This window comes from Ascaphus truei, chromosome 4 (assembly GCF_040206685.1).
Source record: "Ascaphus truei isolate aAscTru1 chromosome 4, aAscTru1.hap1, whole genome shotgun sequence".
NCBI classification, from domain to species: Eukaryota; Metazoa; Chordata; class Amphibia; order Anura; family Ascaphidae; genus Ascaphus; species Ascaphus truei.
This window is the reverse complement of record NC_134486.1, coordinates 387,552,887-387,577,869: the sequence shown is the minus strand read 5'-3', so window position 1 is coordinate 387,577,869 and position 24,983 is coordinate 387,552,887. Positions and strand designations below refer to the sequence as shown.

General features: G+C 44.7%; 1 protein-coding gene across 4 annotated transcripts in view; it reads right to left on the bottom strand.

Annotated features, from left to right (window-relative positions):
- Nucleotides 1-3,126: 3,126 nt before the first annotated feature.
- Nucleotides 3,127-24,983, bottom strand: part of CYP39A1 (cytochrome P450 family 39 subfamily A member 1) — a 154,441-nt gene continuing 132,584 nt past the window's right edge. For all 4 annotated transcript variants that reach the window (XM_075598527.1, XM_075598525.1, XM_075598526.1 and 1 more), the window contains exons 11-13: nt 17,949-18,036; nt 4,271-4,374; nt 3,127-3,246 (exon numbers count right to left, since the gene is read on the bottom strand). In XM_075598527.1, coding sequence (XP_075454642.1) covers nt 4,303-4,374; nt 17,949-18,036 — 160 coding nt within the window. In that variant the 3' untranslated portion in view covers nt 3,127-3,246; nt 4,271-4,302. The remainder of the gene's footprint in view (nt 3,247-4,270; nt 4,375-17,948; nt 18,037-24,983) is intronic.

Below are 24,983 nucleotides of genomic sequence, written 5' to 3'. Positions count from 1 at the left end.
GGACATGAGGGGGCATCCCCCGCTCCCATCACCCGACGCGCTCTCTGACGCGGGACCGGAGGGAAGCGGGGGGGGAAGCGGGGACATGAGGGGGCATCCCCCGCTCCCATCACCCGGCGCTCTCTGACACGGGACCGGGGGGGAAGCGGGGGGGGGGAACGGGGACATGAGGGGGCATCCCCCGCTCCCAACACCATAACTGCGGGCAGCAGGAGCACCGGGGAGGGGAGGGAGGTGGAGGAAGGCACAGATAATACTTACTGTGTCCTCCATCCTCCATGGGAAAAAAATGGCCGCTCGTTGGGGGCTGGCTCATATAGAGCCTGGCCGCGCGCCCACAAAGCCTGGGAGCGCGCGCCAATCATCTGTCAGGTAGGGGGAGTTTTTTTTTTTTTTCAGCCAGCGCGAGCAGGGAAATTTCAGCGCGAGCAGGGAAAATTTAAAAAACAAAACACGTGTGCTGCTTGGGCCAATAGTTACTCGCCTGGGGGTTAAATCCACCCGCCCCGGGCGAGTAAATGTATAGGATTGTCGAACACTGTATATATATATATATATATATATATTTTCTCCACATACGGTGACATCTGCGCCTCCCACAAGTTTTTTTCTGCCCTGCAATACAATACTGGCATTAGGGCCTATTCAGTGTCCATATACATTACAGTCAGTAGCTCCTCTCAGACCTGCTAACTCGTGCTTACCAAACCTCTCACTTGATTGTGGGTAGATTGTCATAAACGTTCATGGATAAAAACAGTAAACGTGGTATTCTCTTCAACTCTCAGTACACTGAATCCGCTCAGGTTACAGGCAACAGCTCAGACTCGACCCTTCTCACATCAGACCCATGCGTTCCTTGGGCCTCCGCTCATCCTCAGCATCTCTACCTGAAGTAGCGGTGTGGTCCGTCTCCTTTCTTCTTCTCCCTCTGCCAACCAGGTTCAATTTCTACCTGCGCATGGGACCCTTTCTCGGTATACTGGTCTCCGGGCCTCTTGCTGGGCTCGTTCTGGTAGGTGTAGTTTTCCACCGGTCAAAGATGCTTCCTCTGACTCCCTATCTTTCCTTGACGTTATACTATTAGTTTAAAGGGAAACCCCCATTTGCATTTTATGCCGTTTCTCTGCAGATGATCTGTGATTTCCCTAATTTCATGTCTGCGTTGTAGGGTATAGCGAAGGCCAGATCTTGAAATATTTTTATCTCTGACCCATGAAACTGAATCTGACCCATCTCCCTGGCGTTCTCTATCACCTCCATCTTATCTGTGAAGAAATGTAATTTCACTATGATGTCGCGGGGTGGGTCCACTTCACTGGGCTTCAGTCTGAGCGCACTGTGTGCTCTATCAATTATCAGCCGTTTGTCTGAAGCACTTTTTAAAATCCCGGTGACGAGATTCTGTATATATTTTGGTATATCGGGGGTAGCTACCGACTCCAGAATCCCTCTGTATCGGATGTTACATCTCCAGCCCCAATTGTCCAGATAGAAGAACTTCAATACTAAATGGAGGATTTGGTTCTGTTGGATGACGATTTGCTTGCTCAGGGTACCTTTGTCTATTCAGCAAAACCTTTCTCCTCAAGTTCGGTGACTCAGCCACCTATACCATTTTTTTATTTTTGAAATAGCTTCCATGATGTTTTTTTATTTGCGCCAGCAATTCGCCAATATCTTCGTTTGTTGATGGGTTCTTTATGTACGCTTTTGTGTGGACTCGCCATCAGCCCTGGCCAATTTCGTCCTCTTCCCCCTCCGATTTTGCACGTGGAGATACAGGTGCTGACTCTGCAGCATGACGTAGGCCCGATTTTTATTTCAGGCAATTGTTCTTTAAAAAGTGTCTGAGTTCCTGATTATGTCCTCTGGGAGGCATCACCTCTATTAGTAGATACTTTTCATTTCGTTATTTAGCAGTTTAAGTTTGTTTTTTTGGTATGTTTTAATGTTTGTGTAACTAGGTGGAGCTGGAGCTTTCTCCTTAAGCAGCATCTTGTGGCGATGCAGACACGCCCAACCGTATGTATTTATGTATGTATATAAAAAAAATTTAAAAAGTGAATGAGAATAGTCCTAAAAAGAATCTTCTCTATATTTTTCACCACCTAAATTATATTGTTTGTAAGAAAGGCCCCAGCCAAGGGGTAAATTCTATGTCTGCTGAAGCGGCCATTCGGGGCAGTTGTGATGAAAAATCTACACAGACTTCAATGGCGATATTTGGATGCCTCAGCAGTTCTAGCATTTACCCCTAAATGTCCAAGGTTGAAATGGAGTTGAATTTTTGATGTGATTTGAATAAATACACATTTCAATGACATTACATTATAGATGGGTCAATCCAGGTTAATTCAATGTCCCAAATTAGAATTGAACAGCGGCCATCTTTTAATCACTAGAACCCAGCTCCCTTAATCTACAGTTAAAAGTCCCCTATATTCATTAGGCCTCTCTTCCTCCCTCATTGTGAGTATGAGTGGCCTTGTTAATAATCACTAGACAGTTAAGTGGGAGGCTGAGGTTTAAGTCCTAACTGCCAGCTCCTTATTACCTTCAGCAAATCACTTTATGTTCAGGTACCTTAGGAACCAAAATCAGACTGTAATTGTATTGTTCTAATACATAGTGTTCTCTTTACTCGTAGTGCTAAATAAGTATACTAGTGTGTTATACTGTAAGTATATGTAAGCATTAATTAGCTGTTGCAGGGCCAGCACATACTAACTCTACCTTGGGTACCTTGGTGGTTAATTGACATTACCAAAACCTAATGCACCAGCATCATATCTACTGTCGTGCTTTTCCTCTCGGCTGCACCAGATTTCCAAGTGAAGCCAACCAGCTCAATGAGCCCCAGCAGGATTGTATAAGTCGGACATAGAATGTTGCAGAATAAAAAGAAAGGAAGCAGACTAGAGAGAGAAGTACTGTAGCACTTTGTAACGTCTGTGTTACTGCCATAGTACACAAGTGACCCTTCTTTAACTCTGCTGCTACATGGTTTGACCTTTGACGCCTTGGAAGTGGGACAGAACAAGATTAGAATACGGACCCTTTCACTACAGAACCAGAAAAGTGGTGAATCTTCCTTTAACTTTTTGATTATTCTTTTTTTCTAAGTTAATGCCGGAAGGATCTTTATTTCTCTCATATGAACACAACATTTATAAAACCACAAGATAGAAGTACATATGGACTACTCCGTGCACAGATTTCTTCTTTCGGGGTTCCCTTGATGATCTAAGAAACACAAGTAACAGTATTCATCAATAAGTAGTAATTAAGCAACACCACAAACAGGGATATTAATGTGATTTTTGGAAGAGTTGAAGTAAATAATCCCTGTAATGAAATGGTTAATGATGATTCACATGCAGGTGCCCTGCCTCATTTTGACTTTGCTGAAGTACTATTGAGAGGGGGTGGTGGGTGGCAGGGCCCAGTGTGAGAGGGGAGCATGGCCCAAGACCTCTGAGGAGGGTCCAGCCATGCTTGCGGAGGCAAGTGAAGTCAACTGACAATAACGGACCTTGTGCCCATCTTCTGGTCGGGCTTAACCTCCGGTATTGGCTGGAGTCTCCCAGTTAGGGACAGTTGTGTGGATATATACAGATGCACCAAGAGTTAGTGTGCCCAGTATCTGCCACGATTGCGCTGCGCAGGGGTTCCATGCTTCCAAATCGGATCCCCGCAGCTTTAATCCATACGGACCACAATCGAAATGGGACTGCGAGCTGCCTCGGCAAGACAAACAGTAAGCCTGATTACATCTGTATATATTGTGGTTGGGTCCCAAAAATAGGGAGACATAATACAATAACAGACAAATTCTTTGGGAACAGGAAAAATACCACTTTCAGAGACTGTACCAGGCGTGACCTTTATTAGACCACTGAAAATATGAATACTGATTAGGATGTGTGGCCTATATACATGACTAGTAATGAATAATGTATACATTTAATTGCTTTCAAGCATTTTTTTTGTAACAGACTGTGCATCCTGCTGTTATCTCTGTGCTTGTTTAGAAATAAAGTTCTAACTGAGAAAGAACCTACTTGGATTATGAACCGTCGAGTTTTAATTACACAGACTATTTTTACTAAACCCCAAGTGGTATATACTATACGTAAACAACACTGGGCTAAGCCTGGGGAAGGAGGCAGATAAACACACACAAAAGAAGGACACGGTGTAAAGCCTTGATGGAATTGTATACTGATGCACATCAACAGATCCCAGAACGGAACATACATTGTTCTACCTTATTGCTTTCAGTATCTACAGAATGAGCCTTCATTCTCTTAGTTTGTATTGAACACGACAGGGCCCGTCAGGCTGCTGGGTTCCCACTAGGTGAAGATTACTCTGCAAAGAAATGATCCTATTATTTTCAAAAAAGCTCTTCGACATATAAACATATATTTAAATTGCGTTAAATTGAAAGCAATCGTCTGTGGAAAAGATCACGATCGTGACATCTTGTTCTAACACGGATTTTATAATTCAGTGGGAGATGTGTATGTACCCCTCTACTTTTAGCTCTCCAGTGTATTACTATTGCTGAGTTCCTATTACTAACTTACTGGGCCACATGTAATCTATGGTCAGACGGCGGGAAGAATACGGACACGGTATACAGGTGATACACCGAGTTTACTTAGCCACTACTAACAAGGGCAATATAACAAAGTACCCAATGACGCTGCATGGGTGTGAATCAGTGGCAGTGGTGTATTAGTCACCCAATACTGGGTATGGTGGATTGTTATGGTGCCGGCACACTGTGGGAGCATTTTTTTGTACCAACTGTTGCAGGCCTGTGTCTCGCAAAGGGTGCTTCGGTACCCCTGTGCTTTATAGCTGTTGAGGGTTCCCTCCGACGGCGCTTGAACACTATCATATCCGGACTGTAGCTCGCTGCCATGTGCACAATCTGCACTCCTCAACCGACCCTGATAGCCCTCAGGTCCGGGCACATCTGAGCTCAACATGGCCGCCCTCCTTTTTAAAGGCTCCTCTCCCTCATAGTTCCTCCTCTTCCACAGCTGTTATTAGTACACCCTGTACTTTATGAGTTTTTTCTCACTTTAGGGTTCTGTCTATTAGTGTATACAGGCATACCCCGCATTAACGTACGCAATGGGACCGGAGCATGTATGTAAAGTGAAAATGTACTTAAAGTGAAGCACTACCTTTTCCCCACTTTTGATGCACGTACTGTACTGCAATCATCATATACGTGCATAACTGATGTAAATAACGCATGTGTAACAGGCTCTATAGTCTCCCCGCTTGTGCACAGCTTTGGTACAGGTAGGGAGCCGGTATTGCTGTTCAGGACGTGCTGATAGGCGCATGCGTGAGCTGCTGTTTGCCTATTGAGCGAAATGTACTTACTCGCGAGTGTACTTAAAGTGAGTGTCCTTAAAGCGGGGTATGCCTGTATAGCTGTTATTAGTGGTTGCTCTTATGTCCATTACATTCGCATGTCCAGAGCACATTGGAGAGGAACCTGCCAGGGGGTATAGTATGAATGTGTGGAGCTCATCACACAGGGGGTTACATGTACTAAAGTGGTTTTTGAGCAAAACTGACGCAAATAGTGTAATTTTTATCTTGCGTCTCTTAGCGGCACTGTATGAAGCACTTTGCTACAGGTTTTGTGTCGTGCGTCAGCTTTTGATTTGGGGGGTGTCAAACGGAGGCGTTACACGACTCGCAGATTATAATGGAATGTATCAAATTGTACGCCACTACTCGATGTGGGAAAACAGGCTGACTTTAGGATGCAAAAAGTTTCTGACTTCTAACAATCCTCAGCAGATGTAAGAGACAGTTTCTCACATGTGAGGCTCCTGTGTTCCTGGTATAAATCTGACACACTGGAGATGTAGTATATTGAATAGTTTTGTAAAAAAAAATTGAAAGTGTTGCATTGTGGCCAAAAATCCATTCCTAACCTAAACTCATTAGCAGCACATACTGATATCTCATTATTCATGTACACCTTGCACACAATATCTTATTCTTTGTATGGTGTGTGCCATGTTCGAAACATACGAATGCATTATGGATGGTTTGGGTGTACTTGTCTGTCTTTGAAGCCGGAAAACACTTGGTGGACATTTTTGGTGCATTTCAGGCACAGAAAAGTGGCGCAGACTTGTAGTTTATATTACATATCATTTACATATGTGCCCCACCAACCATTCTAGAATAATTTTCTTAGTGAATAAAAAGGTTGCCGTACAACGTATCAGAGGGGGATATTGTAGGAGCTGCGCGTTTGTCCTGGTAAAACCACATGGTTTGACATGCTCATTAATCGCTGAATAAAATTTGACAACTGTCCGTATTCTGTATTACAAATCGCATCATTTAAACGGCGCCTACAAAAATGGACAAATTGCACGGATTGTACTTTGTTTTGGCGGGAGGGATTTTAGTGCAGTCCCAAACCCTATATACAGTGGTGTGAAAAAGATAGTACACCCTCTTTGAATTCTATGGTTTTACATATCAGGGCATAATAACAATCATATGTTCCTTAGCAGGTATTAAAATTAGGTAAATACAACCTCAGATGAACAATAACACCTGACATATTACACTGTGTCATGATTTATTTAACAAAAATAAAGCCAAAATTGAGAAGCCATGTGTGAAAAACTAAGTATACTTTATGATTCAGTAGCTTGTAGAACCACCTTTAGCAGCAATAACTTGAAGTAATCGTTTTCTGTATGACTTTATCAGACTCTCACATCGTTGTGGAGGAATTTTGGCCCACTCTTCTTTACAACGTTGCTTCAGTTCATTGAGGTTAGTGGGCATTTGTTTATGCACAGCTCTCTTAAGGTCCAGCCACAGCATTTCAATCGGATTGAGGTCTGGACTTTGACTGGGCCATTGCAACACCTTGGTTCTTTTCTTTTTCAGCCATTCTGTTGTAGATTTGCTGGTGTGCTTGGGATCATTGTCCTGTTGCATGACAAATTTCGGCCAAGCTTTAGCTTGGCCTCACATTTGACTCTAGAATACTTTGGTATACAGAGGAGTTCATGCTCGACTCAATGACTGCAAGGTTCCCAAATCATGTGGCTGCAATATAAGCCCAAATCATCACCCCTCCACCACCGTGCTTGACAGTTGTTATGTGGTGTTTGTGCTGATATGCTGTGTTTGGTTTTCGCCAAACATGGCGCTGTGCATTATGACCAAAACATCTCCACTTTGGTCTCGTCTGTCCAAAGGACATTGTTCCAGAAGTCTTGTGGTATGTTCAGATGCAACTTTGCAAACCTAAGCGATGCTGCCATGTCCTTTTTAGAGAGAAGAGACTTTCTCCTGGCAACCCTTCCAAACAAACCATACGTGTTCAGTCTTTTTATAATTGCACTGTCATGAACTTTAACATTTAACATGCTAACTGAGGCATGTAGAGTCTGAGATGTAATGTAATTTTGCAATTTCTCTGAGCATTGCACGGTCTGACCTTGGGGTGAATTTGCTGGGACGTCCACTCCTGGGAAGATTGGCTACTGTCTTGAATGTTTTCCACTTTTGAATAATCTTTCTCACTGTAGAATGATGAACTTTAAATTGTTTGGAAATGGCCTTATAACCCTTCCCAGATTGATGGGCAGCAACATTTGCTTCTCTAAGATCATTGCTGATGTCTTTCTTCCTTGGCATTGTGTTAACACACACCTGAATGCTCCAGACCAGCAAACTGCTAAAACTTCGGCTTTAATAGAGGTGGTCACACTTGCTGATGATCAATTAATCAAGGGCATTTGATTAGCAGCACCTGTCTGCTACTTAGCATCTTAATTACTATGGAAGCAGTAAGGGTGTACTTAGTTTTTCACACATGGCTTCTCCATTTTGGCTTTATTTTTGTTAAATAAATCATGTGTTGTTCATCTGAGGTTGTATTTACCTAATTTCAAGACCTGCTAAGGAACAGATGATTGTTATTATGTTCTGATATGTAAAACCATAGAATTCAAAGAGGGTGCACTTTCTTTTTCACACAACTGTATACATCCTTCTATCTCCCTATAGTGACATCACTGGTCACAAGACATTTAAAGGAGAGGCTATCCCTTTCTGCATAGTCATCCTGCATCACATGAGGGGGAGGGGAATGACCTGAGTGATCCCACCCAGTTAACTCATTAAGGCTGTTAACCCCTTATAATAACCAGAAGTCCTCAAATGGGGACTACACCTGTAATAACATCTATCCACAGAGCTCCCTTATTGTTAATGCAGGAATTTAATGATGCATTACTTAGGTCAAAGAGAGGAGGAGAGAGAGAGAGAGAGAGTTTTAGTAGGTGTATCTAATCATACTTGTGGACACTCTCCTGGCTTGTTTTAAGAGCAGACGATTTCCAGTTCCTGGTTGCCAGTTCAATCTGCATTGTGCACAAAAAGGAGCACACCTCGGATATCTGATATGATAACCTGCTATGTATGTGTATGTGTGTGTATATATATATATATATATATATATATATATATATATATAAATAAAATCAAAAAATAAATAGATGATACCGTTCTGTGGCTAACGAAATGCTTTTATTTGTGCGAGCTTTCGAGATACACTGATCTCTTCTTCCGGCGATGTTACAATGAATGAAGCAAGGATAACTTAAAAACCTTGCTTCATTCATTGTAACATCGCCGGAAGAAGAGATCAGTGTATCTCGAAAGCTCGCACAAATAAAAGCATTTCGTTAGCCACAGAACGGTATCATCTATTTATTTTTTGATTATTGAAGCTCGGCTAACACGGTACTGATACCTCTACATATATATATATATATATATATATATATATATATATATATAGTTATGAAGTGTGTGTCATTGTATTATTGTGTTATTACTGGGTTAGTAAAGTGTGTTATATACATTGATTGTATTATTATTGTCGTATTGTTTCCTATGAGGAGTTAATCCCGCCTACACTGGGATCCTCATAGGTGGAGGCGCTGCACCGAGTCAGAGCTCACCCCAGGCTCCCAGAAGCGGAGGCTCTGGCCTCCTGTGAGCATACAGGTATCCGCAGCACACGTAATCGCCCACGGTTTCCCATAGGCATAGGGGAAGGGGGTTACACATAATACAGAATGTTAGCTGTACTACCCAAGGTCGTTATTCTTTCGGCGGTGGCTGCGTCATGGAATGAATCCAGCACATACACAGCTATCAACACTCATTTTCTCTTTTCAATCTCTGATTCATCCAAGAACAATGGCAGGAATGTAAGGCAATGGATGCCATCACATCACACTGCCGCTCTTGTGAGCTGGACTTTCCACTGTAACACTGTACTGAGTGAGTTAATGAGACATGCATTTTGGTGAAGGAAACCTCCAGTGCAGACTGTGTGCGGTGGAACTAAATTAAGAAGTGACAAAGCTACTGTACATGTGTATATCTTTAGAAGGGAGCAATTTGGCCTCAAAACCTCATACTGAACAACATCTATGAATCATGTTCCTGCTGGTTTTCAGCTAAAGGTTTTGCAGCCCACAAACAATTGAAACCACATTTCAGAAATTTATTTTTACGTGTCATATGTACCTGCTCAAAACAACTTGAAAATATGCAATATCATTTTTTGTTTTAAGATTTTATTGGAACTCACACACATTCAGGTCTATTCCTTACACTGTGAGTGTAGTTGACAAACCGATTTTTACAGGCAATACAGTATGTAGGGGTAAAAAAAAGAGTAGATCTTCACTGTATTAAAAAAAGAATTTTTCAGGACCAGAAATATTGACTCAAAATACACCTCGTTTGCATACACATTCTGTGGCACAAGAGGGGATATTGACATTTGATGTGATTTGTAATATTGAGGGCTAGGGTACTGTCACGGGAGATCCGGACTATTAACACCTATTTATATTTGTACCGGGATCATGCACTATGCAAAACAAGGTAGTAGAAACAAAATGCAGTTTATTTCGGTAAACCCACGTACAACACAAAGAATTACACAATATACAGATAAAATCACACTTACTGGGGGTGAAATCTAGGCTCCAATAGGTGGCAGGGCGCCGGCTTCGGTAGGCTTACCCTGACTGGGATATACACCCGGCTCTCCTGGTCCTCATTTCGGCTTGAGATCCTAGACGCGACCACTACATTCAATTCTCAGAATTTGGTCCTGACGCGGGACTTAAGTCTCTGCAGGGCAAACTTTCCTAGCTTCAAAACAAAGCCAGTTGCTCTGCTATTCGGGACAGAGCAACTTTTAAAAGCCCGCCCCAGCTTCATCTACACTGGATGGTCTGGTTCTCTGCCTCGACCATCTCCTTACATACACTCCGCTAAGCAATCCTTAGCGTGAAGGTAGGAGGAGCAACCAATCAGAGCGTGGGAACCCAATCGCACTAGCCAATAGAAAAAGGGTCTTGTCTCTTGGCTGGCGTCAGAGGAGGAGGGGTTCCAAGCCGGCTCGAAAAGCCGGGTGAGCGGAAAATATGTATTAGCCAATGGGAGAAGCACCTACAAGCTGTATCTCCCCCGGCTAACTCATTGCCACCCGCTGGGCAGGCTGCGCCAAATCTAGGAGACTCAAAAAAGGTGTCCCCACAGGGTGCCCTTTTTTCTTCGGGCCTAAACGATCGCCCTTCCTCGTCCACCAAAAGTGTTTCTCACCTCTGGACATCCTCTCCTCTTTGAACTACGAACTTTATGCAGACATGCCGGCGCCTAAGCAGATGCCCGGGCTGACTGCATAGAGACATAACAAATGTGTAAAACAAAACAAAAACATATTTTAATACATGGGAGACCTTGGGGAGACTAATAACTGTAAGGGAAATAGGACTGAGCTCGAAAACCAGGAGTGTGGGGGACACTGGGCAGCCCTGGTATAATTCCACCCGCGTACCGGCAAATCATGCCTGCTCGCCAGGGAGAATTATGGGAACGACCGGTAACTTTGCCCCCGAACCCCTGCAATCAAAATAATTGCATTTCTACCCAAATATCCCACCTAAAACTTACACACAGAACGTTTCATGAGTCTGGGACAAAGGGAACATGAAAAGTGGAAAAGCAGGGGTCACTTTAACTTTGACATACAATGATACCTGGCTTGTGGTGCTAGGTAGCTGCCATTGACCCTCAGGGCCCAAGGGTAACCAGATAGGCTTAACCTTCATTGTGGAGCCGGGTTACCCTTGCCCGTCACAGGTACATACTGGGAAAGGTGCAGACTTATTCAAATGAACTAATTCATTACTATAATGTGTTGGGAGGGCAAACACATGGCTGATTATTAATAATTAAAAAATAGATATATATATTAACATAATTACTTGAACATTAATTTCTCACAGTTAATATTAGTGAAATGTGTCACTTCGAGTTAGCGGTGAATTAAATTGACCTATTAAATCAGAGGTGGCCAACTGTAGTCCTCAAGGGCCACCAACAGGTCAGGTTTTCAGGCTATCCCTGCTATAAGCTCTTCGGGGCAGGGACTCCCTTTCATATTGTTACCGTCATGTCTGAAGCGCTTATTCCCATTATGTGTTATATTATTGTCATGTGTATTACTGCTGTGAAGCGCTATGTATGTAAATGGCGCTATATAAATAAAGATACACATACATAGCTACAGCAAAAAGAAGAAAACAGGCACACTCCTAGTGTAATAAGGTAAAAACAATGTTATGGGGCTGGACACAATAAAAAGTGCACACTCACAAACGCAGCTAGAACTTCAGCAGCTATGAGAGAAATCTCAAACACCAACAACTTGTAAGCAGATCCTCGTGGCTTCAGTAGTACTCTGATGCCTCACACTCCCCGCATCCGGATGTGGAACCTGCCCGCCGTGTCGCCCAATCTCGGCTCCCCACGGGTACGAGCCCTCCTCCACCACTCACTCCGGCTCCTGCTTGGTATTCAATTCACACCGGATACTTGCGGTATGAACATACCTGAACATACTAAACATATCATTGAGATCGGTTCAATGTGTTAATATGTGAGACTGCACGTTTATACTCTTCATAGATACATGGGAAAACTATCAATCTCGCCAGCCTGAAGGAGAAGTCACGTTTGCCAAGATGTGAGCTGACAATTGCGATCTCGCGCTTCATTGAATCGAACTGCGCCTGTGAATACTTAATGTAAGATTTCCTCATTATCATATCAAATATGCATATTGCAGAGAGTTGACAAGCCAACAGCAAATTGCTATAAGAAAGAAAACCCCACATAACACTGACCGCCTGGTTGGATACGAGGGAACGGTTTAATGAATATGGCGAGATGCGTTTTTCAGGACAATTAGGCACCAGTTACATAAATAAGCCAATTTGATCAAAACCATTCTTTTCCACGGCACACTTATTTTTGCAATAAAATTCTCAAATACCAAAGTTACAATCAGGTATCTCCAGCTTAAACACTACAAGGAAAAATCACTGGACAGAGATTCAAATGGCTTATTAAAAAGTTGAACTACAGTATTGTATTGTATGTCTTTATATAGCGCCATTAATGTACATAGCGCTTCACAGTAGTAATACACGTGGTAATCAAATAAATAACAGATAATATAAATAACAGATCATGGGAATAAGTGCTTCAGGCATAAAAGTAACATTAAGGAAGAGGAGTCCCTGCTTCAAGGAGCTTACAGTCTAATTGGAGGGTAGGGAGAACGTACACAGACAGTAGGAGGGAGTTCTGGTAAGTGCATCTACAGGGGGCTAAGCTTTATATCATGTGCCCAGTATAATCCACAGTGCTATTCATATGCTTGTATAAGCAAGTGTGTCTTAAGGTGGGTCTTAAAGGTGGATAGAGTGGGTTCTAGTCGGGTATTGAGGGGAAGGGCATTCCAGAGGTGCGGGGCAGTCAGTGAAAAAGGTTTAAGTCGGGAGCGGGCTTTAGATACAAAGGGGGTAGAAAGAAGACATCCTTGAGAAGAACGCAAGAGTCGGGATGGTGTAAAACGAGAAATTAGGGCTGAGATATAAGGAGGGGCAGAAGAGTGTAAAGCTTTAAAAGTGAGGAGGAGAATCGAGTGTGAGATGCGGGATTTGATCGGAAGCCAGGAGAGGGATTTCAGGAGGTGAGACGGCGAGACAGATTTAGGAAAGAGCAGAGCGATTCTGGCAGCAGCGTTTAGGATAGATTGTAGGGGAGACAGGTGAGAGGCAGGAAGGCCAGACAGCAGGAGGTTACAGTAATCAAGAGGATGAGGGCCTGAGTCAGAGTTTTAGCAGTCGAGCAACAGAGGAACGGGCGTATCTTAGTGATATTGCGGAGGAAAAAGCGACAGGTTTTAGAAACGTTTTGAATGTGGGAGGAGAATGTGAGAGAGGAGTTCAGTGTGACCCCTAGGCAGCGTGCTTGGGCTACTGGGTGAATGATCGTACTTCCAATAGTAATGTGGAAGGAGGTAGTAGGGCCAGATTTGGGAGGTGTTTTTGCCATGTTGAGTTTAAGGCGACGGAGGGCCATCCAGAATGATATAGCAGAGAGACATTCAGAAACTTTGGTTTGTACAGCAGGTGTAAGGTCAGGTGTTGAAAAGTAAATTTGTGTGTCGTCAGCGTAGAGGTGATATTTAAACCAAAGAGATGTTATTAGGTCACCTAGAGAGAGTGTGTACAGAGAAAAGAGAAGAGGTCCCAGGATAGAGCCCTGGAGTACCCCCACAGAGAGATCAACAGAGGAGGAGGTGGTGTTAGCAGAAGAGACACTGAAAGTATGATGGGAGAGGTAAGAGGAGATCCAGGATAGAGCTTTGTTCTGAATACCAAGAGTATGGAGAATGTGAAGGAGAAGAGGGTGGTCCATGGTGTCAAATGCTGCGGAGAGGTCGAGTAATATGAGCAGAGTGTAATGACCTCTGTCTTTGGCAGCATGGAGGTCATCAGTTATTTTAGTGAGGGCTGTTTCCGTGGAGTGAGCAGTGCGGAAGCCAGATTGTAGAGGGTCTAGGACAGAATAGGTGTTGAGAAAATGAAGCAAGCGAGAGAATACAAGACGTTCAAGGAGTTTAGAGGCAAAAGGCAGGAGGGAGACAGGTCGATAGTTAGACGGACAGGTAGGGTCAAGCTTGCTATTTTTGAGTAATGGTATAACTGTTGCATGTTTGAAGGAGGAGGGAAAAGTACCAGAGTAGAGGGAGGAGTTAAAAATGTGTGTGAGCGTAGGGATAATAGTGGGACCAAGAGGTTTTAGGAGATGGGAGGGAATGGAGTCAAGAGGGCAAGTGGTAGAGGAAGAAGAGGAGATCAACAGTGATACATCCTCCTCTGAGATCGTGGAAAAAGGGTCAAGGAAGGCAGGAGGAGAGTTAGGAAGAGGTGTAGGATGGGAGGAAGAAACAGACGGGATGTTCTGACGTATGGATTTCACCTTTTCCTTAAAATAGTCAGCAAAGTCCTGAGCGGAGATGGAGGAAGAAGAGGCCGCTGAGGGTGGTTTGAGTAGAGCATCAAAGACAGAGAAGAGTCGGCGTGGGTTAGACTTGTGCGTGTTGATTAGTGAAGAAAAGTAGGCTTGTTTAGCTTGCGAGAGGGCAGAGTTGAGACAGGATAGCATAAATTTGTAGTGAAGGAAGTCTGCGAGAGTGTGAGATTTCCTCCAGAGACGTTCAGAGGAACGAGTGGAGGAACGTAGCATGCGTGTGTGGGAATTTAGCCAGGGTCTGGGGTTAGAAGGGCGAGGACGGCAAAGAGAAAGCGGGGCATGTAGATCAAGACAGGAGGATAAGGCAGAGTTGTAGTTCATGACCAGGTTGTGAGGGTCTGTAGCAGAGCTGGGAGAGGAGAGGGAGGAGCGTAAAGTGAACTCAAAGTCAGGTAGGTGAATAGAGCGCAGGTTTCTGCAGAACCGGGGGGTAGATGGAGTTGAAGAAGGGGAGAAGTGAGATAGAGAGAATGAGATGAGGTGATGGTCAGAGAGAGGAAAGGGGGAAATGGAGAAATCAGAGAGAGAGTAGTTTTTAGTTAAAACCAGGTCGAGGTAGTGGCCGTCCTTGTGGGTGCTGGCTGCAGTCCACTGTTGAAGGCCAAAAGAAGAGGTTAGAGAGAGAAAGCGGGAAGCCCAAGGGAGAGAGCTGTCATCAATGTGGCAATTGGCCAAGGAGAAGAACAGGGGAGTCTGAGGAGAGAAAGAAAGAGAGCCAGGATTCAAAGTGAGAGAGAAAGGCAGAAGGGGGGTGAGTAGAGGTAGGTGGGCGATAGATGACTGTCATGTGGACAGGGAGAGGAGAGAAGATCTGGACAGTGTGAACCTCAAAGGAGGGAAAAGCAAGAGAGGGAGGAATAGGAAGGATTCGGTAACGGCAGAGAGAGGAGAGCAGGAGCCCAACGCCTCCACCCCTGCCATCAGGGCGCGGAGTGTGGGAGAAAGAAAGGCCACCATAGGAGAGGGCAGCTTCCAGAGCAGAGTCAGACTGAGTGAGCCAGGTCTCAGTTATAGCCAATAGGAGCAGAGAGTGAGAGAGAAAGAAGTCATGCACAGAAGTTATTATTTATTTTTTTAATCGGGGGGGGGGGGGGAAGAGGGGGATTACACTCTAGAGATAAAACAGGTAGAAAGCCAGATCTGGAATGGAAATGAAGAAGTGATGTGTGCAGGAGTTTGCAGGACAATTGTAAGCAAAGCATCAGAGATTCAGTTGTTCTGCTGTTTGTTTTGTTTGCTGTTTCCCCAGCAAACAGCAGCATTCATGTCATGTTTTCATTTGCTGTCTGCGACATGTGACTGACCCCCACATTATCAGCATCCCTCATCATAATAATGCTTCATTCTTACAGGTGGGAGGAGAATTACTGGCTAAGGCCGAGGCCATGCTAGGTGCGCATGCGTGACGGAGCACCTGGCGTCGTGCACGCCTGCAGCAGAGGTGATTTTTGGCCTAGGGGGAGATGCAATGGGGAGGCGTGGTGGATACGTGGCCATGTAAAACCAGCTGGGAAGTCGCTCACGTGCTCTTGACGTCCGCATTGACAGCCTGTTTTCTTTGCGGCGCGCACGGTCGCACTTAGCATGGACGCGGCCTTAGGTCGAGCTTATGGTGGCAGGGCAGGCGCCACCACACACACTCCTGCAGCCCCAGCGATGTGTGCACTAAACTGCAGGAGATATGGGAGGTGATCAGGGGCATGGCGAACGCATCACACAGCTGGTTAGCCCTAATTGGCTGAACCAGCTCACGTGACGCCAACGTCACGCGACTGCAGCCCAAAAATGTCAGGCCAAAATGTAGCAGCGTCGACGCGCGACAGTGCCGCGGGCATTTGAAGAACTACAATAGGAAATCAGGTAAGAGCCTCATTAGTGCGGGCGCACGAAGCGAAGCCGCCACCATGAGCGCGGACTTAGGCTGAACACCCTCAGAAACATCTTGTCACTATACCACAACATAGCCTGTTATAAGCAGTGGAAATAGTGCAGGACAGGAGAAACTACCTTTGTTGCAGCAGGTTCAAGACAACGAGAACCCACCACCTTAAGGGGCCATGCTGCAGTACATACTGTAGGATGAGGAAGTGGGATTTACCAAGCTCAGAACTGTCTGTAGGGGTCCAAAGATATTCTTGCAGGAGGGCCCCACTTTCACTAGTGCCACCTGTAGTGCAGGATAAGGATACCTGGATGCAGAGCTCTTTGTGGCTTTAGCAAGCTTGTATTCTTCCTGGTAAAGCATCTTTCAAACTCCCGCTACTGTATAAGGCCGAGTCCATAGAAGGACAGGCCGCGCTGAGCCGTGCGGACGCTCCGCGCTGAGCCCCTGCATACTCAATGAGGATGCCTTGAGAGGGGGCTCACGCGAGCGTCCGCAGGCGTGCTGAGGCGCTGGATTTTTCAGCCGACAGCCAAGCTGTTTTTCAGAGCACTGTCGGCTGAAAACATCCAATCAGCGCGGAGCAGCGTCAACGTCACGGCGCCGTGACGTTGACGACAGTGTACCGTGGGTAATTGGCCCAGCGACGTCACTGCCCCGCCTCCCTCAGTCTCCCCCCGCCTCCCGATCGCACCCGCTGGCTCGCCTGCATGGGCATGAAATCGCGCAGATTTCAGCAGGCGAGGCTCAGCGTTAGCGCGGCTCCGAACTGCTCACCCCTCTTTGGCCTCAGCCTAATAGATACTGTAAGAAAATGCTTTGACGAGTACACACACTGTTCCCATTGCAAGCCATGGGAGAAGGGAGCGGGTGCAGCTTTCCCAAGCTCGTAATTTACTTTCTCTGCAAAACATTTTGAAATGTCACACTTGCAGTAGAATAGAAATCTAGAAGCCCCCTATATTCCGAGATACAGTGTTAAGAATGTGCTGTCGGATCCATACCAGAGACAATTGCTCCATGCCGGCACACACACCGCTTTGATGTACAGTTTTCTGAAACTTGTCGTAATTATTTTTCCAAGCCCAGACATTTTCAAAGATTAGCACCTTAATCAACATGCGACTTCTCAGATCATCACGCGGGCCTGACTTACAACTGGTATCCAAAGGTTTCCTGGAGCAGATGTAAGTGGATATTCTGTTCAAATACAGTACACTGTTCCACATACATCAGAATTAGCTGTTAACCCAGGAGTTCTCAACTCCAATCTTCAAGCCCGCCCCCCCCCCAATATGTCAGATTTCAAGGATATCCCTGCTTCAGCACAGGTGGCTCATTCAGTGCTCAGTTGAAGAGCCTGCTTCAGCACAGGTGGCTTGAGGACTGGAGTTGAGAACCCCTTTATTAACCTATAGATATGTTTTATGATATTTACGGAGATCTGGCTGACACTCGTGCTGTTTTAAGAGAGATATCCTGGTTTCTAAGAGTGTGATCCATGGAAATGTAGAGTTGAAAGAGACCATTAAAAAGAAAGACACAGTTACAGTAAAACTAACATAAGCAAATTAATGGGTACCTGTTTTGGAACTTCGTCCAGAAGATGAAATTCATATTTGTTAAGCATCAAAATAACTAACATGTGTATTTCCATTAATGCAAACCACCTAAACAAAACAAAGAGAGAAAAATCAATATCTTAATTTCTCAAGTTTTTTAGTTTTTAGTTGCGCGATGTGAAGGACTTGCATGTATGTTTTGGGACCACACCCTGAGGAAGGTCCCATTGAGAGGACCGAAACGATGGACTTGATGTACCACTTTCACCAATACACTTTTGTTTAATACTACCTCTTATGTGCTGTCTCTTGATTGCCAGACTTCAGAACGGTAACACACATGTTCCATCTACCAAGAACTTGTGTTAGTGTGCTGTGTGCGCCTGTCAGTGTGCGCCTGTGTGTCCGTCAGCGTGCACCTGTGTGTCTGTCAGTGTGCGCCTGTGTCTGTCAGTGTGCGCCTGTGTGTCTGTCAGCGTGCACCTGTGTGTCTGTCAGCGTGCGCTTGTGTCTGTCAGTGTGCGCCTGTGTGTCTGTCAGTTTGTGCCTGTGTGCGTGTCAGTGTGTGCCTGTCAGTGTGCGCCTGTGTGTCTGTCAGTGTGCGCCTGTGTGTCTGTCAGTGTGCGCCTGTGTGTCTGTCAGTGTGCGCCTATGTGTCTGTCAGTGTGCGCCTGTGTGTCTGTCAGTGTGCGCCTGTGTGTCTGTCAGTGTGCGCCTGTGTGGTGTCTGTCAGTGTGCGCCTGTGTGTCTGTCAGTGTAAGCAATTGAGGTAACACGTGATAACAATCTTTATATTAGAGAATGTTAAAAATAGTTTGTCATTCTTTACACAGTTGTTTATAGTTAACTGTATTAAAAGAAGAAGTTACTGTGTAGTATACTGTACACCCGTGTTTTTCAAACACTTGTGTGTGTGTGTGGGGGGGAAGCCAGGGGGGTTATTGTAGTGTGCGTGTAGGTGGTTATTCTAATTTGTGTATTGTGGGGGGGGGGGGGGGATTGTATGTGTGTGTGAGGGAGGGGGTGTAAGTGGGGGGAGAGAAATACATGAGGAGAGAGGGGTGAATAGGGGAGAGTGAGGAGGTGTAAAAGAAGGGGGGGGCTCGCAGGGCCATCAACACGCTGCGGGGAGGGGGAGGTAGGGGGGAATCTACGGAATATGTTCACTCATAATAGGGCCCTGAAATAAAATTTGCCCGGGGGCCTGCACATGTCTAGCTGTGCCACTGGTACTGAGCTAGCGGAAATGCAATTTACTACCTGAACAACTCCCAAGTTATCACACCAAAACAAAACCGGTCTTAACTTCTCCCCCCAAATCTCTACTGCTTGCACAATAGTTCTAGGAGGAACAAATTCTTCATCAATCCTATTTCCACCCACATTTGAGGCCACTGTTCGGCACACTGCTTGCCTGCCAAGAAGGCCCCCGAAATCCAGTGAACCTGCCATGTGAGTTCTAAATTTGACACCTCCCTCTGCCAAGAAGAGCTCCCATTATAGGAACGTTTGACAAATGCCCACATTCTTTGTGGCTTGATTAAACGGATGTAGCCAGCAATAACTCTTATAAAAGACCCTTCCCATGTACCGTACATGCAAAAACTAAGTGGCCAAGCAACGATTGCAACTTTTTTAACATAAGTTTTCTGGCCCCTTTAACACTTTCCAAAAATCTCCGACATTTTCTTCATCTTCTCGTTTAAGCACCATTTCCTATCCGTGTGAATTTGAATCCCCAGGAAAGATAAATTGGTCCTTCTGTCTCTTCTTAGACAAGGAACTCCAAAACACTTCTTGGAACATCAAATTAAAACACATTTCTTTTCCCGCTTGACCCACAAAAAGAAAATCATCCAGATAGTGTAAAACTGAATTACTACTGGCCTCCTGGCTAGCCACCAACTCCAAAAATGCAATGAATACTTCAAAATAATATAGGAGATTAAGAATCCCATTGGTACACACACATGTTGACAAAAAATAGGTAATTAAAATGACAACCCAAAAAATGATAACAGACCAGATTCACCGTCAAAAGACGAAATGCCAAGTCAAAATTCAATATCTGTTTTCGTCATCAAGGCTCCCTAACCGACTTCCCTAACCAACTCTAACGCCTTGTCAAATGAAGTATAGGATGCCTTAAAATCTTCCTTATCACGACACAAAATCGTCTTTGGGATGATCGAGATGATGAATGAGCCTAAACTAGCCCGGCTCCTTCTTCGGTACCAAACCCAGTGGAGATATTCAAGTTATTCAAAGAAAACCTCCTTGTATAATTGTTCTTCAACGAATGCTCCATTTTGACAAACGGCTTTTAGATTCCCTTGCAAAATAAGCCTGATCCTTATCTTCAAAAGGAATCCAAAAATCTATCGTAAAACCTTCTCTAATAAGCTCTGCTTCCTGCTGTACTGGTCTAGACATAGAGTCACCTCTTCAGCTCACCAGCATCCTCGACCTTACCTTGAGCTTCCCTACCACTTGGTCTAACAAATCCCACCTTTTCTTTTTTGAAGCATTGCAATGCTGAGTGCACTCCCCCACAGTGAGAACATGCATGCCTAATGTTGTAGGAATTATACCACTTACAATGGCTCTCGTTGAAGAGCCAAAAGATTTCCACTATTCGAACAGCCAACTGAGCCTGACTAGAGGTGCTGGCCACCACTAGAAAGGACAACCGCCTTTACGGTGTCATTTGCGAGAGGCATTTTGCCTAGAGCCTGCGACAAACTTTATAATAACCTATCTCCCCAGGTTACACGCTGTTTTGCCCTGCTACCTCCTTGGACATCCACAGCCCCCTCTATATGCTCACCTCCCTACTCGTGATCGACGGGTAAGAAAATATAGATCCCTCATCTAAAATAAGCAAAACTTACTACACTAGCAACTGCAGAAGCTATTATCTAAAATGGTTTACCATCATACCCTTGCCCCGCTTAACAGCTCCACAGCACCACCCCTAACTGACCATGTCCAATAGAAACCACCATGTAACCCTGTTTCCCCCACCCAATCTCATATCGGGTCTATTATGGGGAAAGCTACGCTGGTTACTCATGGTAGTGTGGTGCATACCTGCTGATAAACAGTGGCCCTGAGTTTCCCGCATGGTGTTATAGGGGAGGTCAGGAAGGCTTCTGGGGCCTTGCCCGAATCGTACTCACGGTGACAGCGCCTCCATCTCTTGCAGCCCCCAGAGATGTAGGGAGAAATCTCTGCAGGAGAACTAATCTCTTTTCCTCCCTGATAGATTTCAGCCTCAGGGAAGGAGTATGTGAAAACAGGTGTTCTTTATTCTTGTTACTTTCTCTCTCTCACACCAATCAAAGGCACCGTTCAGCTTACACTGCAATCAATTCTCAGCAGTAGGGTCTTCACCCTTAGGATGTCCCTGGACCTACACTCCTGTCCACTGGCCACCAGAAGCAGTCCTTGCTCTTCCCTTACCCTCTGGTAGGGTAAGGGGAATAGTCTTCCACCACTCCCCGCAGGGATGGCCTCAATAAGCAGAGCTCTGCACTACTGGGTTGGATAGACTAGCCTCTCTCAGTGGTAGAGGCAACTGGCTAAATTGAGGAAGTGCAGCTCCTTAAGTCAGTTAAGAACCAGCCCCTTGTCCCTGATTGGACACCAGGCCTGATTGCACTACCTTCTCTGACTCACTGAGCTGCAACGTGTGGGGGAAACCCATGATTACTCCTGGCAAGCCTACCCTTACTAAGGATTACTGCCAGGAGGAGGGCAGACTTGTAGCCCAAGACCAGCCAGGGCTACATACACATATGATATAAACTTTAGTCCTAAAGCTGGCTTTGTCACCAGTCATCTTCCCCCTTTCATATTTGTCCATGGGTCCTGCTCAATCTAACTTTTATTACATGAAGCACTGGGAGATAAAGTGCCCTGTCCAATATCAAACTCAGTTGGCACTAAGCCAGGGGTTGACCTTAAGAGTCTAATTGAGGAGGCCAGAGTCACAGCTGCTATAGCTACTCCCACCCCCCAAACAAATAAAGACTTAAGCTCTTTGCAAGAGTGGAAAGGAAGCATGAAAAAAAAAAGCAATGCTTTGCTTACTTCTCTGCCGATAAGGAGTTATGGGAGAGGAAGATGAAAGTGTTGGGGAATTAACTAGCCTATAAACATTGTCACCCTGAGGATGGCTAGCCCATTGATCTTATTCGTATTTGCCGCGTCTTGCGCATTTTTTGCCTGACAAAAACGCTGAACTGTGAGAGTGCCGTTTGCTTTCCTCTTTAATATTTTATAACTCCCAGCCAAAATCATGAATAAATAGATGAGGTTTGCAGTACATGATTACAAAGCCTTGTTAAGATAGTATTCACACTTACAAACCTCAGCAAAGACGGATTAAGTGTGATGGCTACAATTTAAAACAAGGCTTGACATAAGCATCCTTCCACACACATATATAAATGAACAATCTTCTCTTCATTTCTGGCTTTCCTATTGTTTGAACAATAACTGAAAATCACTACAGCAAACATTCATTTCTAAAGAAAAGAAAGAAATAAAGGTGATGCGCATATAAATCTTACAAAGGATACACTAATCCAAGATATCAAGAAGACATAACACAAAGAGGTCTGGTAACTCAGGGTGTTAAGTATCTGTTGCCTTACTGCACCGACACACTTTATTCGAGCAAATACCCAGTATGTACCTGGCAGATACCTGGAATGCGCCGCTCCTCACCTCTGACAAGCCCCGTTGTGTTTGCCTTCCCAGCCTGGGTTCATGCCTGGCTGACGGGCGGCTGATCTGTTAAATGATAATGATTAGGATTTAATAGGCTGCAATGCTTCGCGTGTCTACCAGATGGCATAAATTCATGAATTGTAATGCAGTATATATATATGTACTGTGCAGTATTGCAGCCAGCGGGAATAAAATGCTTCAATCCGTGCCTGGAAAATAACCCAATGCACTCGGGCAGAAAACAGTCACAAACCTCAATACACCCGGGTATACCCGAATTCGTGGGACTAGCCAAGCTCGAATAAAGTGTGTCGCCAGTGTAAGTTGCGGTACTTCCACCCAGGCCCTGAAATAGGGGGGTAAGGGGGAGAGGGAAAGGACCTCTGTGGATAGGCTTTGTTAGGGGGAGCACATCTCATTAGCACTAACGTCCGTTATACTCAACATAAGTACCCTAACCAGCTGAAAACAGAATGTAACCTAATGTTGCTGAGCTTTGAAGATACACGGGTAAAGCATAATGTGCCGTTAACTTAGGTTAGCATCATGTTAACGCACTCAATGGAGCACGGTGGATTTGGGACAAAAGACACTTATTTAATATGCTGTAAAGTCATCTTCATCATGATGAAGATTATAATCCCATTCATTTCAACGGAGCTGAACTGTTCTCCAGCAGAGGGAGGGCTGGTACACATCACATTGAATCGGGGCCAAAGAATGTATCTGTGCACAGGACCTTCAGCATCTGAGGTGCAGAACACAAATTGTCTATCCCTTTTATTTGCCGATCAAACCAGACCCATCACTCCACTTCCTCCCTATCCCACGTTGCTCCTTCTTTGCTTCCCTCCTAGTGTCCCTCTCGTCAACCCACTGTCTCACAACAGCCACTACTATTACCAGTACAAGCTGGCCAGCTATACCCTTTGGTGGGAAGCCCGGGAAAATGCGTCGGTCACCTGCAGGGATGCTGCACGTGTTTTCCGTCAATTGAAAGTTGACCCCGAATGTTACAGAGCCCTCCTACACTGCACGGGTTAACTTCTCTGCTCTGCTAGTCATAGTATCTGATGTCTGCCATGATAAACATGGGACAATAAAGTCTGCTTGGCTCCCAGGAGAGAATATAATTCCAAGCACTGTACAACCAGTTTTGGGCCTTATACATAAATAGACTGTGTGAATACACATGCGGGGAGAGGAAGGGGGGGGGGGGGGGGAAGGGGCATGTGTTCCTGAATCTGTATTAATACATTAACCTCTTCAGTGCCAGAGGTGCAGTTAAAAGTACAAATGTGTTCTAGAGGAGCTACTGGAGGAATCACATGTTTGTGATTGCAGGCACCTACAGTACTAATTGGCAAAATTACATTTTCTCCATAATCACAACAGACATAAGAAAAGTTTCCTAGACGTACATACCCCCTCAATAATGGCAAAATAAAGTGTGTGGGGTGGAGGGCGAGGGGGGAATAAAAGTATATAAAAATGTCATATTTAGTCTTTATTTATTATTTAAAAGGTGCATCTTCTTATATTCAGTTTTGAAAAATATACTTTTGTTAGCCACCTTTCAATAAACTGTTTTACAATCTGCACATTGACTGTTAGCCCCCTACATTAGGATGTACCGCAGCACTGAAGAGATACAGCATGTGCTTGTAATGTTTAGATGCATAGAATACAACAGTTTATTATGGGATAATAGTTGATGTTGTATATTACAGGGTTATGGAGGGACCACATTATTGTATCCTGCTTTCTCATCTAAAAATGAAATCAATTCCCTATTCTTTACAACAACACATATCATATTGAACACCATAGGCATCTCTTATACTGGCCTGGAAGAATTACAACATACTGTCAAGTTAAACCATAAATTGTGCAGGTAAAAGCAGGTCAATAATCTGCTGTGCTGTCTCCAGCGCTTGTGTTTCCACATGCTTCCCAGGTGTGCTAACTGCACACAGCCGGCTTGACAAGCTGGAGATGGCACACTGTGTGCTGTCAATATTGTCTTTTAAGCCTTCACTACCAGGCTGTAGATGTCACTTGCACCTGTTTGAAGGTCAGCTGACTCCCATCAAATGAAGCTGAAGAGAACAGATACAAAAAGGTATCTTTTAGTCCATCCTTGCCAGTACAAAAGAATGGGATGCTAAGACCCACCCAGATAGGGGCAGGACACAACTTCAAATTAATTAGGTTCCATCAGCCCCCATTATGGGCCCTGCTCACCTATTTACATTAGTCACCAGTCTAGCCAAAATATGAAAGAGTAAAGAAAACGGCATATTAACAGATGAAACATGGAG